General features: G+C 41.3%; 1 protein-coding gene across 5 annotated transcripts in view; it reads right to left on the bottom strand.

Moving 5' to 3' along the window:
* The window catches only part of COL19A1 (collagen type XIX alpha 1 chain), a 762,134-nt gene that overhangs the window by 87,946 nt on the left and 652,816 nt on the right, over positions 1–21,372 (bottom strand). For all 5 annotated transcript variants that reach the window (XR_015878306.1, XM_088471134.1, XM_088471139.1 and 2 more), the window contains 3 exons: positions 21,020–21,073; positions 19,207–19,251; positions 347–391 (listed from right to left, as the gene is read on the bottom strand). Coding sequence is in view for 4 of the 5 variants with exons in the window: in XM_088471134.1 (XP_088327260.1) it covers positions 347–391; positions 19,207–19,251; positions 21,020–21,073 (144 nt within the window). In the remaining variant the exon portion in view is untranslated. The remainder of the gene's footprint in view (positions 1–346; positions 392–19,206; positions 19,252–21,019; positions 21,074–21,372) is intronic.

The following is a 21,372-nucleotide window of genomic DNA, read 5'->3' as shown; positions in this document are numbered from 1 at the left end:
GTTAATTAAGACACAGCACTTAACATAAACTTTGTGTTTCCAGAATTGCTGTAATAAATAACTACTTATTTGTGCACAGTGTTAGTGGTGTAGCGAAGTTCTATTAACATGCGGCACAAGCATAAACATATGGAGTGTATCCCCTGAGCCTCCTCAGTAATTCTGGATGAAATGTGTCTGTATTTCCCTGGGATTCTTAGGTCTCAAATCACCTATACTGTGTACCTCAGGGAAGCACAGCTACCAAATTGAGATCAGCAATGGCAGTTCTTAGAACTTTAAAATGCCTGTCTTCTCAATTCTCTAGAATATTCTGTAGCAAAGCAAATTTAATATGCATACTTACCGGTTCACCAGAAATTCCTGAAGGACCTGGGGCTCCATTCTTCCCCTTTTAAAATAAAGAAAGATGTTTTAATCAAATTGTATTATACTACATAACAAACACTGCAGTTGCTCCTATGGACTTTTTATTTTATTTTTAATACAGTTGCCATATTGACCAGAATGTCATTTAGCAACATGTTTAAGTACGGTTCAGTAAATCACCCCACATATTATAGTAATACAGATTGAGTCTCCCATATCCAAATATTCCGAAATATGGAATATTCCGAAATACGGATTTTTTTTGGCTTGACTGAGATAATGAAACCTTTGATTCTTAATGGTTCAATGTACACAAACTTTGTCTAAGGCACAAATTATTAAACATATTGTATACAATTACCTTCAGGCTGTGTGTATAAGGTGTATATGAAATATAACTGAATTTTATGTATGTACACAAACTTTGTTTGAGTTACAAAATTATTGAAAATATTGTATAAAATTACCTGCAGGCTGTGCATAAGGTGTATATAACACATAAATGCATTCTGTGTGTATATTTGGGTCCCATTCCCAAGATATTTCATTATGATATGATATGCAAATATTCCAAAATACGGAATATTCCATTATCCCAAATACCCCTGGTCCCAAGCATTTTTCCCAAGCATTTTGGATATTGGAGACTCAACCTGTAACAATACTTTTAAAGCTGCAGTACGACCTAGGAGAATATTTTCCTGAGGTGACTCCTTCAGTCTAGACTAAATAAATAAATAAATAAATGATGCAAGTGGCTTTTTTCTCAGAGTTGCAAGAGATGGGGGGGTGTATGGGAATAATCACAAGTACTACCAAGAATTGTGACAATACAGTGGTTAGGTTGGGAACGTAAGGTGGCCATGACATTTTTTTTTTAAAGTGGGCTCAGTGTCCTATAAAAATGTAGGCAGGGTAAGCTAACTGTTATTCTAAGCCACAATGATATTAAGCAAGACCAATTCAACATAGTACTGCAGGTAGAGTCACAGTAACTGCAGGAGGAGCCTGCCACAGTAAGTGGAGCTAGCACATGTTGGTGTAGCATTTCATTGGCAGGTGGAACAAACAAGTGTGTACACCAGGATGTACCATGTAATCCAGCAGCAGAGAGTTCCCTGTGATAATAGTTGAGTCCAGGAAGTTCTGGCAGTTGGATGAAGCAAGGCCACAGTGGTCTCATACACGCTCAAACAAAATTGTACATAGCAGTGTAAAATAAATAATTTTTATTCTGCCTACCAATCTTGTGACAGATATTTCAATACACAGAGCATCCCAGTGACCACCATACAATACAATACTTAGAGCACCCCAGTGACATCGTACAATACAGAGAACATTCTAGTGACCACCATACACTACATAGATCATCTCAGTGACTGCCATACAATACAGAGAGCATCACAATAATAGCCACGCCTGCCTCTAATGTGGGTTTCAGATAACTGCAGAAAAGTACTGAGTGTATGCTGACAGATATGACTTTGCTTAGTTCAGCCTAAATTATTACAGTATAATTTCGACTAATTCTCAAATGTACAGATTGCTGAGAAGTGTGCTCTGCATTGTCTCCTCAGTGTGACAGGGTCCCCATAGTAATGGAGGGGCATTGCTACGCATGCCCTACCTCAGACCCAATGCACATTCTGCACATGCACACCTTCTCGTGTGTTCTTCTTCTTCAGTCCTCCAGGCAGATAGGGTGTGTCCTGAGTGTTTCTTAGAGAGACTGTGCCACAGACATACCTGTGCCACATATCACAGCAACTGAGCCACTATACACTATTGTGCTACTGTACCACTGCTGGCTGCAATATTAGTCCAATTGCCACCTCTACATGTACCTGTAGGGGCGCAGTACAAACAACGCATGCTACCTGCATTAAGTCTCTCTTGGCTAGATCTGTCTTGCATTGCATGTTCCTGCATTGTGCTGCATTAACCCTGTATTGTCTCACATCCTGCTCTACCTGGTTAATAAACCAATCCCTGGTTAAGCTATTCATCATGTGGACTGACCTCCATAATACACCTCTGACACCTACCAACATAGGTTTTGTGAAAAAGTTATGGGCCCAGGGTGTTAGCATATGCAAGATAATTATACCAAGAAAGCAGATGTAACAACATGGAATTAAAGGATCTGAGTGAGTACAGGAAAGACCTTTATTCATACCGTGGGTGAAAATGTACAGTTTAAATGTAAGTATGGGATTCACCAAGCTAACAGGTTCCGTGAATATGCTACATAAAGTTCACCATACAGAAGCAGTTAAAGAGGGAAAATTAGTGCAAAGTCACTAGTGATCCCGGTGATAACCCTAACCCTGATGATATGGATAAGGCCATGGGATCCATATGTCTAGCTATAGAGCAGCACCTGTTTTCTATTATTCCATTGAAGGTGACAGCACACGGATTTTGGGTACCATTACAGAAGCCTTGCAAAGACAAAGGCTTAATTATATGAATCAACCTGAGGTGCATTTTGTACAGCACTAACCTAAGTGCTTGCAACTATATGAATGAATATATAGCTAAGATGCTGTCTATAGCTCAGAAACTAAGTTCAGTTGGTGTCCAAGTAGACAATGAGGTGGTTGCAATGGCAATGCTGCAAAACCTTATGCCTGAGTATGATTTTTGAGTAGGGGCCTTGGAGTCATGCTCAACAGATATTTTACAGACCAAGATACTGCAGTTTCAAGAGTGCATTTGGTTGCAATGGTGATGCTGCAAAACCTTATGCCTGAGTATGATTTTTGAGCAGGGGCCTTGGAGTCATGCTCAACAGATATTTTACAGACCAAGATACTGCAGTTTCAAGAGTGCATACCTGTTGAAACCAATGCTGATAATTATATTGTAACTAAACCCCAAAAGCCCAAGTACAAGTGCTTCAAGTGTCACAAGATAGGACATAAGACTTCAGAATGTAGAGTAAGTGAACCAAGTGGTGCTTCATTATGCAAGCATAACAGAAAGAGTGAATCAGCATTAAATGTTGCAGTCAGCAGAATGATTGCTGGTACAGAACATGAACTCTGAAGCCACGAGGCACTTCAGCTGTAATGAAAGTCAGATCAAGTCATGTGATCCTGTAAATGTTAGATGAATAGGATAAAAGTCCTAAATGTCACAAAAGTTGGGCCAATTACTATGCACTTAAGAATTAAAGAGTTGTCAGACATAGAAAAAGTGTTATTTGCACCAGATCTAGGAACTAATCTGATTGCCATCAGTGTACTGGAAAATAAGTGATACAAGGTGCAATTCGCAGAGGGACAGTGTGTTGTGTACAATAAAAGAAGGATTGTAATTGCAACGGCAACCCAGTGACAACAAATGTATATTCTAGACAACAGTCTATGGAACTATAGAATTTGCATGAACTATGAAAATTGCATGAGGGGTAAGCAAACACATTGCCTCTTTTCAAATTCAGTGTCTAGAGTGAGAGCACCATTGTAACTAGTGCACACTGGTATGTGTGGATTGATGGATGTGGGGCCAATGATCAGTGACCACTACTTTATGATGGTCACAGATGATGCTACAAAGATGATGCACATATACTTCCTGAAAGACAAAAGTGAAGTAACAAGTAAAATTAAAGAACACAAGATTCTAGTAGAAACTCAAACAGACCTAAAAAAAAATTGTCCTGAGGTCTGATAATGGTGGAGAATATGAGAATAGAGATCTTGCTTTCGTTGTTAAGAGGAATGTTATACAACACCAAATAATGATTGCCTACATGCCTGAGCAGAATGGCGTGAATGAGAGGGCAAACAAAGCGATTATTGAAAGAGCATAGACTACGCTAAGTAATGCGGGTCTGGATAAGAGATTCTGGGCATATGTAGTCTTAACTGTGGTGAACCTCAAGAATGTAGCACCTACAGTGGCAGTTAAAGACAAAACTAAATTGGAGGCATGGTCCAGTGAAAAGCCAAATGTCATATAATTCTCTGTGTCTTTGGGTGCGCATATGCCCATATCTCTAAGGAGATGAAACGCAAGTTGGATCCCAAGTCCATCTCATGTATTATGATTGGATATTGACAAGAAAGCAATAGCTACAGATTGTGGGACGCTGACAATGAAAAGCTTGTGAAGTCAAGAGACATAGGGCCTGATTCAGACCCACTCGCAAGCGATATGCGCTCGCAAGCGGGTCGATGGCCGGGCAGTGTGCACGTGCCGCGTGCGCACTGCACGTGCGCAAGCCCCGGAGCAAGTGACAATTCACTCGCTACGGGGCTTGCTACAAACGGGGCGAGGGGGTGGCTGGACAGATGGAGGAACGCCTGCAGCTTTTGGGCAGCCCTACTGACATCACCAGCTCACTGGGACTTGCGGCAGGCAAGACCCTACCACCATCACCTGGCCGCTCGCTAAAGCTGTGGGTGGTCACCCACAGCTTAGCGAGCATCCAGGAGGCCGGCTTTTTTAAAAAAAAAGCGGCCGTCCTTATTCAGAGCGAGCACTTTCTTTTTTCGAGCGGCTCTGAATCAGGCCCATAGTGTTTACATCTTTGGACAACAATGACACATGGACCATTCTGGACAGATCAAGCCTCTGTAACACAGACAAAAACAAGTGGGTGTTCTGCAAGGTTTACACCCAGAAATCATGCGTTGACTACTGTAAGATCTTCTTGCATTTTGCAAGGTACAGTACATTACATATGGTCATTGCTTTATCTGCTATGTATGATTTACTGCAGTAGCAACTAGACTTTGATTCAGCCTTCTTAAATGTGAGTTAGCTGAAGAAATTTGCATGGAGTCACCGAGACACTACAATGTTAATGCTACTATAGAGGGAAAAGTATGTCTGTTAAATAAATCATTGTATGGGCTAAAACAAAGTGGCAGCTGCTGATACATCAAACTTAACAGCATGTTACTAGAAACTTACTTTGTATGTTCCAAAATGTATCACTGCTTTTACTACAAATGGAAGAAGAAAAGCTTATTCATCATAGTTGTGTACGTGCATGATTTATTGCTTGCTGGGCAGGAGAGCCAGATAGGTGAAGTAAAACTGATGCTAAGTGACAGGTTGAAACTAAAAAAAACTTTGACCTACACACCAATTAGAAAGTCTGAGTTTTGAACAAAATTTAAATGCTGAGGCTGTTAATGTTGACCAACAAGGATACATTGAGGCAAAACTCAACAAATTTATTATAGCAGACGCCAAACCTGTCAGTACACCGATTGACAAAAGTACAGAAGGTACAAGAATAACAAAAGCTATATGTCCAATGTCAAATCGAAATAGAGCAGAGGAGCAGAGTAAATATTAAAGTGCATTTAGTACATTAATGCATGAAAGAGTTGGCACACGTCTGGACATTATACATACAATCAGTCATGTTAGCCAATCTGGAAAAAACCCTGGAACGGAGCACTTGACTGCCATAAAATACATTCCTAGATACCTGAAAGGTACTAGCTCCTTAAAACTTAAGTTTTTAAAAGCTGAAAGTCTGGAGTAAGAGGCCTTCTGTGATGCCTACTGGAGTTCGATAAGGATGATAGGCATTCCTACACTGGATACCTGTCTGCGCTAGCGGGTGCAGCCATCACCAGAAAGCAGCCCACTTTTGACTTGTCTACCACCGAAGCTGAGTATATGGCGTTCACTGAAAGAGCCAAAGAGGTGCTGTGTGAAAACTATCAACCCTTACATCAGCCTATGGCTGAAATTCATTTGAACATGGCCTCTGTGGCTGTGGCCCTGTATCGGAGAATGCAGCCCACTTAATTGACACACCTGTGACACTCCGATAAGATGCCCATGAGACAACCTGTTTTTCCGTACACTTAAGGCCACCAACCAGTTATCACCCAGGAATGCCATGGTTTTGCCTCACCATTCCTAATGCCAGCACTCCTGAACACAATTGGAATGCATGCACCGTAGAGGTTTTCAGAATTTTCCCTGCCTGCTCTCAACTAAGCTAACTTCGGCATTGCATGCACCTGTGAATCAGACGATTTGTGTGAACTGGACCTTCTTAATTCAAATAACATCATCAGCAATGCATGTGAAAATAAAGGTGCAATTGAGTTCTTTTCCAGCACCAAATACTATGGCTGGTCTAAGCACGTTGCCATTACACCATTTTACAAGAGAGATAGTGGATAGAGTGATTTATATAACTAGTGAGGGAAACCTCACAGATATGTTAACTAAGGGTCTGATGTCACACGTGCTCAATGTCTCACTACCAAAATGTGGACTGGAGTGCTATTGAATTGTGGCATGCAAACAGTGACAACTTTGAGCAAGGGGACATGTTGATGAGTGCGCTCTGCGCTGTCTCCTCAGTGTGACAGGTCCCCATAGTAGTAGACTCAATGTGACTTTTGCATTCTTCTTCCTCTGTCCTGTGGACAGATATGATGTGTCCCCGAATGTATCTTAGAGAGACTGCGCCCCAAACATACCAGTGTCACATATAGCAGCAGCGGTGCCACTATACACCCCAATGCCACCAATGCTGGCTGCACTACAAGTCCCACTGCTTGAACCTGCAAGTGCGCACTACCCCTGCACGCTACAAACATTAACCTGCTCCTGGTTGGATCATTGTGCTGCATAACCCCTGTGTTGTCTATTCATCAAGTGGACTGACCTCCGTCACACACTGCTGACACCTATCAACACAGGTTCTGCCAATATAGATCCCTAAAACTAATGCAAAATCCATGACAATGATACAAGACCGGGGGGGGGGATTTATAAATCCTTGGAGAGAGATAAAGTGGAGAGAGACAAAGTACCAACCAACCAGCTTCTAACTGTCATTTTTCTAGCACAGCCTGTAAAATCACAGTTACAGTAGAAGCTTATTGGTTGGTATTTTGTCTCCACTTTATCTGTCTCCAAGATTTGATAAATCTCCCGCTGAATTTCAAATATATTTTAACTTTTAGATTTTTATGTAGCCCATAAGACTAAACAAAAAAAAGTTTATTTTAAAAAACACAATGTGAGTATGAATTCTGCCACCTAATATCACATTTTAGAAGTAACATGCAGCTGTTCCAGTCATTGAGCAAGCAAAAAGTAGAGTAGTATTGAGTGACCAGTCAATGTGAAATTTAATTGAGATAAGTGTAGAAGGTATTCACCAGAAATACACATGGTGTGTGATCTTTAAAGCACTGTAATATTAGCTGTTTTAACACTGTGGTAAAACTAAGAAACATGTAACTACGGTATAATCATTAACAAACTACAAATAAGCAATTCCATCTGCATTTGCAACAACATACAAACCAATGGCATCTAGGCTAGTAAAAGTAGAGTGCAATAGGCCAGATATTGGTAACAATACCACAATTAATATCATAATCTCTGTATTACAAAAAAACAAATGTCTTTTTTTGTAATGGTTGGACAAAGAAAGAAAGCACTGACAGGTGATATTCTGTGAAATGTGGCAGGTTGGTGTGTAAGAAGGGATGCACACATTTGTATGCCCTTCTATAGCTGGAAAAAAATCAAATTCCTAAAATGAGGAGAAATGAGGGGCTGCATAAGATCTTTGGATTCATTAATGGACAGACAGTCTCTCTCTTGTATGTAGAAAACAAATGTTCTTAAAAATAGGTTTGGTCTGAAGTCAAAGCCAGGCTCCTAAATAAGAGCAAGTGTGAGCCCCAGCAATAAATGACAGCCACAGATCTTAGAAGGTTATTCAAAAAATAATCCGACTTGCCGCAATTTTTGGTAACATATACAAATTTACCAGAGAAATTCATTATTTGTCTGATGCTGGGACAGCTACACTGAGATGCAGCTATCCAGCAAATCCCAACACTGCCACTTTCACTGATAATAGTAATGGTGAAAGTTTACACTTCAGGGTTCCTTCTGCTCCATCCCAGCAGTGTTACTGCACATGCTCAAACTTAGGTTACACATCTGCACTGCGAGAGCCAGAGGAGGCAGAGGGATACGAATTGATCCCTCTGTCCGGACAATCTTCCTAAAGAAAGGAGTGAGACTCATGGTGGGTACACACTATACAGATATATCTGCAGATGATGGTCATTCATACACACTGAACGGCCATCACCTCTGTCTGGCCGCGGGTCCTAGCAGCCGGGGGCGTGTCCCATCCCCCTCCCCGCGGCTGCCGCTGTGTGTGTGTACGGGCCCGTACACATTTGCTGATGGACAAATATATCTGTAGACATATCTGTCCATCGGCTGTGCAGGTCAAGCAAATGCGATATGTCTGTGAACGATGACGTTCACAGACATATCGTGGGTACACAATGGCCGACGGGCAGTAGATACATTGGCCGATCACTTGATCAGCCAATATATCTGTCAGTGTGTACCCAGCTTCAGAGGGCTAACTCAATCTGAGTATGGTTCGTTTCTGCCACCAAGCTTCAAAATCTTTCAGTTGTCAGAGATAAACCAATGGTATAATTACTTTGTCTACTTACAAGTGTATGAAGACAGCATGGCACATTGGGTCTCTGCTTAACGCAGGAGATATCTGTGATATCTCTTGCATTGCTACATTGACAAATAGGTCAGGAACTTAAGTATGTAAAAAACATGCGGAAAGTACTATTTTTGCATTCATAGCCTATTGAATTTGATCAACAGGCTCATTAATGTGAAACGAAATAGAGAGACCAAACCAGAACACAATCACATAGGGCAAATATGCCTCTATGAACAAAATGTTAACAAGTTTACAACTAAATCAGAGCAGGATGATTATCAAGCACAAGACTGTCTGACGACGAAAAGTGCCCACTGGCAATAAATTTGTCATCAGAAGTGTCCTTTACAGCACATGAAAGGATGAGCCTCATTTATTGTTTGTTCCATAAGGAGAGTATACTTTCAGTACACATCTTCCTGGAGGAAGGAAAAGAGACAAACATGTAGCTAATGAGGGGGCACTTACATACAAAGGTTACAGTGCTGACCAATTTGTAATGATGAGATGCGGTCAATATCCTGACCGCAGGGATTCCGGAATTCAGAATTCAGGCACCGAAATCCTGACACTTGTCAGAATCCCGGCACGGGCAATGCATCCCAACCACCGGAATCCCAAAAGTAAGTAGCGTTGTTGGGGGTAGGATTGGCGTTAGGGTTTAGGGTTAGGCACTAAGGGGAGGGTTAGGTTTAGGGTGTTGGGAGGTTAGGCTTAGGCACTGGGAGGAAGGATAGGGTCAGGCACTGGGGCGGGAAGGTTAGGGTACGGAGAGGGGGAGGGTTAGAATACTGACTGACAAGTGTCGGTATTCTAACCCTGCCGGGATGCTGGCATTGGGATTCTGAACGCCGGGATCCCGAGCCCTGGCATCCCATAGCCATACCTGTAATAATCTAGTGGCAAGGAGCAAATCTGGACTATTTATCATCAGGCTAACATCAAAGCTTGGGAACTATAGAGAGATACTGAAAATAGGAAGAGATGTTGTGTTATCATCTTCCCTTATTTGTTTGCACATAAGATGACAGTTTGACAGGCTGATGATCCACATGGGCCGGCCACGAATAGGCCAGAGTTAGCCCTCAGGAAGACTGCAAAACTCACAGTGGAGCCTATGGCCAATCCACCATTGGGATTAGTCATCTTACTCATTCCCCAATCACTGCTTTCAGTAAGACAGTACTGATGCATTTTATAGCAGAAGCACACTTATATGTGCACTGAAAACCAATGTCAATAAAACAAAAAATAAAAATAAAATGTATTGAAATAAAGGCAGGATCACGCTTCACATGTCATGTTAAATACACAAGAGACTACCTGGATGCAGTAATGTACTGAATGATACTAGAGATCAAGAATTCTGGAGCACAGGTAGTGAGTCTAATACTGTAACTCAGTTCTGTGTTCAGAGCTGCGTTAAATAGGCTGTCAAATGTTGAAGTTGGCACCTGGTGGATATCAGTGTTCATGTGACTGCCCTTTTAACTCATTGTAGAGTCAATCACCAGCTGCTAAAATGTTCAAATTGGCCACCAGTCCAGAACACTTCTGGGTGAGAGGAGAAGTCAGGACCTTTAGCAGCAACTGGTGGTCCCAGTAAATAACCACTGGATGCCAGGTTCAACAGTGCCTGATAGACAGCACCAATACCCCTTTTTTTATTTGACAGTCTGTGAAATAAAAACTGTACTCTGTTACGTACAGCTTCAACTACTCATTCCAAATCTAAAAATGTGCTGCTTTTTACATGTTTCATTTGATAAATTTGACAGGATACATACTTAATAAAGATAGATCCAAGCTGTTCAATTTGCTCTGACATGTAAGCAACTAATTAAATATCTGTTGGAAACATACATATCTAAACATATTAAAAACTTTTGTTACCACAAATCTATACACAGCATTAAACATCCCATATATTTGTCTTTTAAATCCAGTATATTCTAGCCTAACATATCTCTTCTATTACACAAACACTAGGAAATATATAACTCAATATCAGTTCTGATAATATTGGGTCACAGACGGCAGCACAGTCTCAAGCGAATACTGCCATGCTCCTGATAAATCATCAACCAGAATACTCTAATCCATCACCTGGAACAATACAAGCAGAAAAAAGTGCTGTAATTTGTGCTACAAGATGTGATGTGAAGACTATTGTGATTAAATTCACTTTTGTTCCGGGAAAGAAAAATGACAAAATCAAATTCAATTACATCTACATGAACTGAATTGGCAAACACACTCTGAAATACCAGATTTTGGTTATTTATTTCTTTACCTTTGAGTTTTTAAACTGTAGCTATCACTGCTCTTTGGGCTTTTTTTCTGTGAGATGTACAAAAAGACTACACAATGAATAAACACACAGCACATATGCTTTCAAGTAGCAGTTGTCAAAATACTGAATAATCATAATAGATTGTTAGATGACCCACAATTGACTCTTCAAAGACAAAGAACCTATGAACCTCTTCCAGAGAATCTTCAAAACAGGTTTTATTTCACACTGTCATCACCTAGTAATGTGGGTAAACAGCAGACAAAGTACAAGAAATGACACTTCACGATGGATAGAGACAAAGTTTATATGACCAGAGGATTAAGGAAATGTAATTTGCCAATTCCAGCCAGGTAATTAAAAAGGACATATACACACATAAAATGTATATATATATATATTGTACATTAGCTCCTGGCATTTTTTCCACTGCTCTTTTAGGAAAAGAAACAAACACCAAAGGTTTCTTTGAAGCATTTTTCTCAGTCGACATTTATTATAGACAAAATCTTGCAGGAAGAATAAGCTGTATTTCCACTTTACACATCAAACATAAAGCAAACAAATAAACATCTGCCAATCTAGGCCGATGACCCAACTTTAAATCAGAGAAAATGAAAGACAGAGAGAGGGTCAAATGTAACAGCCTCGATTTGTGGCAAGTGCTAAGATTTCAATGATTTATAGACAGGACATAAAGTAGCAATTTTTTAAAAGGTAACACCAGGTTGGATTTGACTTTAAAAAATTGCTGCTTTAAATCTCATGGATAAATTGTTGACATTTTGGTGTAATGGTTAGCATTAATTCCTTGCTGCACTCAGGTCATGGGTTCAATTCCCACCAAAGCCCTAACTGTGTGGAGTATGTATATTCTTCCTGTACTTCCTAGGGTTTCCCTGGGTGCTTTGGTTTCCTCCCACAATCCAAAATAGACTGGTAGGTTAATTGGATACTGCAAAAATTCTCTGTAAAACACTGTGGAATATGTGTGCGTTAAATAAATAACTGTTAATAATAGTAATAATACTTGCTGGAAATCGTAGGCTGTTACATTTGGCCCAGAGAGAGAGAGAGAGTACAGTCCTGGTTTCTGACATGCATGTATTTATTCAAAGTATTTGGCAAAGCAGGTGAGCAAATGCAAATGAATAACCTGCAAATTTCAATATGTGGCCAATGTCCACTTGATGGTGTGCCTTTGTGTGCACCACAGCGAATAAGAGCTACAGTCGGTGGGCATCTCATCGGCAGAGTGCATTAGCATGATTTCACTGTAGAGACTGCAACAGAAGTCACAGCTGCTACTGCTTAGGGTCCACCAAAGTATCAAGCCCAAAGTCTCTTAACCCCTCCCTCCCCCTTTAAATATTGGACCTTAGATCTTAAAAGAGATTTTTCATGGCTTCCTGGACCTTCAAGTCGCTGGAGTTTAATATCATAGTGATCTGTAGTTCTGGCATTTTCTTCCCTGCACTGGACTAAATTCTGCAGACTCCGAGGACAGTCCTTTGTCTGTCTCCTCAGTCAAGGGGTGAGTTCTTCTGAGTTTTGTTTTGAGCTTCACTATTACTGACTACTAATCCTTGCACTATTTCTTCAAAGACATAACGCTGTCTATGCTAGCCTATCTGCTACAGATTATCTGCCCCTCTCCTCTCTGCTACAGCTCCTCAGCCCTTTTCCCATCAGCGCCTGCCTTTCTAACATTCCTGACTTTGCTGACCTCTCTGCTACAGCTTATCTACCCTTCTCTTCTCTGCACTAGCTCCTCAGCCCTTTACCTGTCTGTGCAAGCAACTCTTCCCTTCTCCTGTCTGTATCTGCTTCTTTGTCCTTCTCTCTGCACCAGTCTCTCTGCTCTTCTCCTCTCTGCAACAGCTTCTCAGTCCTTTTCCCGACAGCGCCTGCCTCTCTACCATTCTCCTGACTGTGCCTGCGTCTCTGCTACAGCTTCTCTGCACTTCTCCTCTCTGCACCAGACACTGCTCCTCTATTGTCTGCTCCAGCCTCTCTTCTATTTTCATGTCTTTTCCAGCCCCTATTATTTTCATGTCTGTGCCAGCCTTTCTGCCCTTGCCCTCTCTGCACCATCGTCTCTTTTTCCATTGCTTGTGCCAGTATGTGTCCTGCTGGGAAACATCGACAGCCGGTGCTGGGATAGAGTTTCAAATCCCATCGCCGGACCAGTGGTGGCATGGTGTGGAGATGTGTCGCATTGGGGACACGGCAGCAGCTGGTGCTGAGACAGGGCTTTGGATCCCAGTGCCAGTGAAGCAGCAGCGACAGTTCAAATTTGGTGCTGGCTGTGAGCCAATTGCAGGTCAGGGACTGATGGCCAATCACAAGCCAATAGCAGCTCGCTGTATCATCACTACGCCCACTCACACTGGCTTTATTTTAGGATTGAGAACATTGACAGAGAGGGAAACAAAGAGCCAGCAAAGGAAGGAGCCCCAGCAGAACGCTGGATCATCACTACGCCCACTCACACTGGCTTTATTTTAGGATTGAGAACATTGACAGAGAGGGAAACAAAGAGCCAGCCAAGGAAGGAGCCCCAGCAGAACAACGAAGATGAGTGATGCCAGCTGGATGAAGAAAATAAAAGGTGCCACTGGACAGCTGCAGAAGACTGAAGTGGAGAACCGGAAAGTCCTGCAATGGTGAGGAGCAAAAGTGCTATACGAAGCTCCCCACTGCAGCCTCTCTTTGTGTGTTACAAGTCGCGGTCATGACTTGTCTCCCACGAGCAGTTTACCTTCTCATGACACTGTTGTTCCAGTTCCCTCAGTTTGCTAGGCGATCTGCACACCTCAGGAGGTCATGTGTTATCCACAGCATGGCGTGATTGGTCTATCCTCCTATTTGTGCATGCTAGCCTTTGCCGCCTCACCGACTATAGCAAGTTCTTTCGACTCCAGTTCATCAATTTTGCCTTCTGTCTCTCGGCTCTGTCGTATTTGGAGCAAGGTTCATCAAAGCCTTCGGAAGGTCTCTCTCCACTCCAAAAGATCTGCTGACAGACGTTGGAGGTTGTGTATGTTTAAGAAGGGCGATTTGGTTTGGCTCTCCACAAAGAACATTAAGCTTCGCCAGCTTACTCAGAAATTGGGTCTGAGGTTCATTGGCCCATTCAGCATAATTTCTCAGATGAATCCGGTAGCTTTCAAGCTTCAATTACCCAAGTCTCTCCGTATCAATAACACCTTCTACTATTCCTTGTTCAAACTGGTCTTCAGTTCAGTCAGGTTTAAACTAGGGGTGAGCGGGTTCGGTTTTACTCGGTTTTACTCGGTTCTTATCGCCACTTTACCGCAAATTCGGCTCGATTTTATTCGCTATCCAAAACACGTGTTCGGTGATAGCCAATAAAGAGATCCGAGTAAAACCGAACCCGCTCACCCCTAGTTTAAACCCAAGCTTCCATCCAGGCCTGCTTCAGTTGTGGTCCATGGTCAATGCAAATTTGTTGTGGAAAAGATCTTGGCCTCTAAGATTTCCAGGGGTCGTCTGCATTTCTTGGTCCACTGGATGGCCCGGAGGAGTGCTCCTGGGTTCCTGAGTGCTTTACATGCTCCCAGACTGAAGAGACTTTTCTTCCGAGATTTTCCAGAGAAAACCGGGTTCTGGGGGATCTTCAATCCCGCGTCAAGGGGAGAGCATATTGAACAAACTTTTTTGAGGCTAGAGACAAAGTGAGATTATCCAGATACAGGACGTTGTAAATCACTGAACCCAAAGTATTTCCTGCCAGATGGAATACCAGTCACATATCATGATGGCAAAAGGTATATTGGAAATGCTATTGATCTCAGGCCCTGCTAACCTGACATGGAGACCCTGTTTAAGCAGGAACAAAAGACCTGGATGTGCATAAAATGACATGTCATCCAAAATTCAATGTCCATTTTCGCAGATGCACCAAAACTAACTTTCTTGTGAGCTCCTGCACCCAGAGGGCCTGATTCAGACCCGCTCGCGAGCGCTGAGTGCTCGCAAGCGGGTCGATGGTGCCCTAGTGCGTATGCCAAGCCATCGCTATGGGTCTTGCACCAAAGGGGGCAAGCTGTCGATGGTGAGTGACAGCATGCCCCCTTTGGTGGGCATGCTGGGGGCGTTGCTGCCCAGACGGAGGCGTTCCCATGGGAACGCCTACCATCTGGGGCCGGCCCCACTGACATCACTAGTGATGTCAGTGGGAGTGCTTTTGGCTCTGATACAGCCAAAAGCACTCCTGGGCTTGCGGCAGCGAGACCCTACTGCAGGGTCTCGTCACAAGCCCGATGGTCGCGATGGTCTTGACCATCGTGACCATCTTTTTGGCCGCTCGCATAAGCTGAGGGTGGTCACCCACAGCTATGCGAGTGGCCAGGAGGCCGCTCCAATAATAGGTAGGAGGGCACTGATTCAGAGCGAGCGCTCTTGTCTGAGCGTCCGGCTCTGAATCAGGCCCAGAGATTTATGCCAATTTGTAAGTTCCATTTTCTCTGATTTCTCCCTTTTAGTTGATTTCTGAAACTGTTTGCATTGATAAATCTGTATGTCATTTTATTTAACTCTTTTTGGTAACTAGGCCTTGGGAACATATTTTGGATTAAACACATTTAATCTAGCATACAGGATTCTCTGTGATGATTTATTAATGATTTGTTCAGGAAATGCAAAGGGCCTGTTAATCCTTTTGTGGTGACAGTGAAATTGTGTATATTGGTAAGTAACCGAGGTGCGCCGGCATCATGACCAATGGTCCAGATTGCTGTATCTGAGAGTCAGCCCAGGTTCGTGACAATGCTTAATTAACATAGTAGTAACAAGGAGCTGGCCAGCTCTGGATAGGCAGGAATGTTTTCTAAAGGAACAGACCATTGTTTTATCCTGTGGTTATTCTTGAACTATGTATTAGAGATTTATTTTGTTGCTGTGTCCGTGTAGGTTAAATATATCAGAGTAAAATTTTACATATAGTTACACACCACATGTTAATATGCTGTTAATTGTTGCTACACTAATACACTAATGCCTGTTAATTGTGGGCCCTGTTTGATGTTGTAGGTAAGCGTAGTCCTGTGACATACTTAGGGGTCTATTTACTAAGCAGTGTTTGGAGACAAGAGTGAAAAGTGATAAGTCAGTGATAAGGTGCCAGCCAATCAGCTCCCAACTGCCATCTCACAGGCTGTGTTTGAAAAATGACAGTTGGGAGCCGATTGTCTGGCACCTTATCACTGACTTATCACTTTTCACTCTGTCTCCTAACACTGCTTAGTAAATAGACCCCTTAGTTTAGGATAAGGTGCTGCCTTGCAGTGTTGTTGTCTTCTTACAGGCATCTGTTAGAGGGCGAGAAGGTCAAGGCGACAAGAATAACTCCTGTGAGATCCTTTGTGTTTGTATTGTCCGTTTTATGTCTTTCTGCCCTTCTAGGCACGAGTGGGCCCTTCTCCCCAGTATAGGGTCGCAGATTTCTAGCTGGTACACCAGTACCTATATGTGAAAACACGGGATCTAAAGCCAAAAAGTTCCGGTGGTGATTTCCACTTCATCCCATATCTTTTATTCTATAGAGTCTCAGTCTGGTAAGGTCAATTCAGAGGTACGACATTACTTACAAATGTCCTTCCATCTAGATCACCTTGATTGTGTCCTGTGACTCTTTGTTCCAGGGTAATTGATCTTGAGTTCAGTTCTCCAGAGCATCAACGAATGGAATAGAGGGGAGCACCCTTATGGGCCCTCTTACATATAGATGCACTTTTATAATGGATTTATTAGACCAAAGGGTCCCTAAATTCCCCAAAGCTTTAATCCAGCCCTTGCTGCACTCTGTGCAATAACAGTAATTTTGCAACTGAGAGTGGTGGATAAAAGAACAGGAATTGGTCTACCAAGTAGTGGAGAAAGTTGATTTGCACAGAGTGCTCATTTGCAACCATAAAGGTTTCTGTTGAAGTGGTAATGTGCTTTCTGACAACGTTTCCTTTAGGATACATGATCAATGCTAACCCTACTTAATTGATTTGAGTGCACCTATTCACCCAAATATGCATAACTTTTTTCATGACAGGAGGGTAGTCCTCCAGGATTGCAATGCCCCATCCACATAGCATGCATGGTCACCCAATGTTTAATGAGCATTCTTTTGTATTTTAAAAGTGAAAAATTATGCTCTGAAGTAAGCAAATATTCTATTATGTACATGTGTACAGTAGCCATTTGTGTATGCAATGATGCAGTATCTACTTCACGAACTCGGCTATAGCTTCCCTTTACTTTAGAACAGTGGTTCTTAGACTCGGTCCTCAGGACCCCACACAGTTCATGTTTTCCAGGTCACCTGGCAGGTCTACAGGTGTAATCATTACTCACTGTCACATTTTAAAAGATCAGCAGGTGGAGATAATTATTTCACTTGTAATTCTGTGAGACCTGGAAAACATGTACTGTTTGGGGTCCTGAGGACCGAGTTTAAAAACCTGTGTTTAGAACAGTGGTTCTCAAACTCGGTCCTCAGGACCCTGCACAGTTCACTTTTTCCAGGTCACCCAGCAGTTGCACAGGTGTAGTCATTACTCACTGACATGTTTTAAAAGATCAACAGGTGCAGCTAATTATTTCACTATTAATTATGTGAGGAGACCTGCAAAACATGCACTGTTTGGAGTCCTGAGGACCGAGTTTGAGAACCTGTGCTTTAGAAGATGCATTCTACTAATATGTCAACAAGATCAGTTAGTTAATGAAGATAGTTTGTATTCAGAGAGGATGAGGTTAAAGCTGCACTATCACTTACATGTTATATTTAATAACCTCCTCCCTTCCCTAGTCAGAGCCCTGGGGTCAGTTTATCCCCTTGTACAGCACTACATAACCCTTATGGTGCCTCATGAATAAAAATATCCCATTGGAAGAAAACAAATAAAAAAAAGTAAAAGGATGTATGGTATCTAGTACTTACTATAATTATGCAATATGAACTATTTGATAGTGGATAGTTATGTTTCTGAAAACACAATTAAAAATGTACAAATGCAGCCTGTAGAAATCTAAATGCTGAATATGAAACAAACTACTGAAAAATGAATACAATTAAAAATACATGCTGGGGTAAAATTATTCATACCCTACCACTGGCTACCAAAACTGATCTGAAACAACACATTGAACATAGTGCTTGGTACACCACCCAAGTAACTGTGTCTCAACCCCCAATATACATTGATTAGATACAATCCTAAATATGTTCTCTTCTATTTACCATGGGGGAGATGTATCAAGTCTTGGAGACAGATAAAGTGGAGAGAGAGAAAGTCCCAAACAATCAGCTTCTAACTGTCATTTTACAAGCTGTGCTAGAAAAATGACAGACACTTATTGGTTGGTACTTTATATCTCTCCACTTTATCTCTCTCCAAGGTTTGATACATCTCCCCCTATATCTGTTCCATGAACCCTCTTGCAATTGATGACTTTGATCCATCCATGGAGAATGTACTCTTCTTGTCCTGAACCGGGCAGAAGTGGCTGATTTAGCTTTTGCTGTTGTTTTTGTTTGTTCATATACTTTATGATAAAATTTGTTAAAGTATCTTCACTATTGCTAGAGAAAGTTTTGACCTCTCTTCTAAGGTACCGATGTGACTTTTATACTTTCTCTTCTGACTCATTGTCATATAAATTTACTGTTTTTATTAAGTAGAAACAAAAAGAGAGATTTCTATATTCTGAGGATATTTTATATTGCAGTATTGAAGTTAATTTATTGACACTGCATTAGTAAAATTACAAGAATTTCATCATATATTTTTTGTAGCTGTAGCATTTGTTTAGCTAACTGGAGACTTAATGTTATCTCACACATGCCTAACACGTCATTCCAACACAATTTGATAATGACATACAGTATTTAAATTAGTCTGTTATACAAAATTAAATCGAAACATTTTAACAGCATATATTTTGCTCAGTTTAGTTGGGTGAATTTATTGAGAAATTGTAATCTATATGCATTTTCGGCATTGCTCACTATTGAATTTTAAAAGCTGCCAAATCTACTCACTGGTATTCCGGCAATTCCCGGTGGACCAATTTGTCCTCGATCTCCCTAGGACACAAATAATACATTCAATCCTGTTTAGCAATCCAGAGCATGCTTTATTTATGAAACAAAAGAGACAAATGATATATTTATGGCTCATAGAGCAGCAGTTTGTCTTATACATTTTGTCAATGTTTAGTCAAGAATATAATTCATTAGCTAATCCATCTGACACTTCTAATCTCTCTAGTCTGAATCCTCTATTATGTCTTTGTTCTACACATATGTAAACATTATTGCATGAGGTTAAGTGAACCTCATGGGAAGGTATACAGTGCTGAATCAATTCAGCATGCAAAAGTCCTCTTGCAGTATGCGTGCCCCATTAAAAATGTGTTATAGCAAAAAGATTTTGCATGGTATATGTTAAATGATAATGCATTTAGTCAACACATTTCAAGCTTCTAGCTTTTAGGAACCCCCTGGTCATAATAAATGCCTTCAGAAAATACCCCAGGAAACATATTAAATCTGTTTCTAATGCCAGGACTGTTTTAGCATGTGTGCGTTCACATTGCGATTAAATTACGATGGCACCCACAAGCCAGCGAATGCACAGAAATGATTGACAGCTAGCAAATGTTTGGGGAAGGTGATGGGGGCATGGTCTTAAAAACGCAGGTGTGTCTTACCGTTTGGGGGCCGTTTAATGGGCGTCCATAATATAGCCTGTGTGATCACCTCCGCAGCACAAGAGCTCTCTGCATGTGCAGAGACTCATAGAATTAGTGATAGGTCAGACTAGCCACAAGTGGTCTATGGTGGCCAAATGTGTACTCTGGTCTGCGTGTGCGCTCGCAGCAGTGGGCGTCTATGCATGGATAAGGTTGTGACTGCATCGCTAAAGCAATTGCGATCCAAGCTGAATCAGGTCCTAAGTGTGAATTGTCAAGGCCAATTCAATTACTAAATCCACAATGAGCATTGTATATGGAATACGGATTAATATCCCTCCTTTTTTGCTCACACTCTCTGGAAGTGTAAGCAAGTTGTTAATCCCTATTTCAGGTGAAATGCTCAGCATAGAACTAATAATGGAATTGGTCAGAGCACTTTAGCAGCTTTAAAACAATGGTGTGCTTCAGAGTTGTATGCTATTGCTGCTGCTAATGGTAGAGCCACCAATACTTTTATTGAGACGTCCACTGAAGCCATCGCAGCTGTCCGCACCTGCGTACACAAGTGCAACATCGGGTACACACCATACGTTGGTGTGACCTACAGTAGTAATGTGGTGACTGATGTAACGGTACAATCCGGCGGCACGATGTAAGTATACGTGTAGTTCATTGTATTGTTTCATCTGCTGTGTAGCACAACAGATGGGATGATGGAATGAATGACATCTGGCAACAGCGATGTGTATGATCTATCATTCCGAGCTGTGTTGGAACGATATATCGTACTATACACTTTATAGTGTGTACCCAGTTTAAGTGTTCAAACAGATGGATAATGATGGATTTACTCTTGTGTATAATTGTACGTATCTATCCATTTGTTTATGAGCCATCAAGCAGTTTATTTGTGTACATTGGTCATGTGAAGATGTAATAAGATTATGGGCATATGCAAATTAGATACTGCATTTTTAACTCAATCTGAGCAGAAAGATTTCTGTATTGATTATAAGAACTAGCAACATTACACCACTAGATACAGTGTGATTAGAAAAATGTTCTTAAATAAAAAAATATACATCACTTTTATGAAAATAAAATTCAACATGCACAGTGAAGGATAAAGCTGTAAAACAAGGACCTGCTTCTCATACCTTTTCCCCTGGGAGACCTTCCATTCCTGGCAGTCCCATAGGACCAGATTCTCCCTAGAAAAAAAGAACTTTAATGTATAACCTGTATTACATTATACCAAACAGACATGGATAATTTTATATTTACAAGATACACACACAATAAATCTGTCACTTTTTTGTCATGGCATATAATTTAAACTCAACATTTCCACCTTTTTTTCCATTATTATTAGAGCTGCCTGAGTGACAATTTTAATTATCCTCCTACATGTTTATTTTAGAACAACAATTTCGTAAGGGTTATCTGAAGCAAAATATAATTGCTGTAGTCCTATTTTCTGATAATGCATCTAAAGATTTGGAATTTATGA

Source organism: Taudactylus pleione, unplaced genomic scaffold, assembly GCF_031769625.1.
Source record: "Taudactylus pleione unplaced genomic scaffold, aTauple2 ptg000015l, whole genome shotgun sequence".
Lineage (NCBI taxonomy): Eukaryota > Metazoa > Chordata > Amphibia > Anura > Myobatrachidae > Taudactylus > Taudactylus pleione.
The sequence above is the reverse complement of the archived record's forward strand: the minus strand, read 5'-3'. Positions and strand labels throughout refer to the sequence as shown.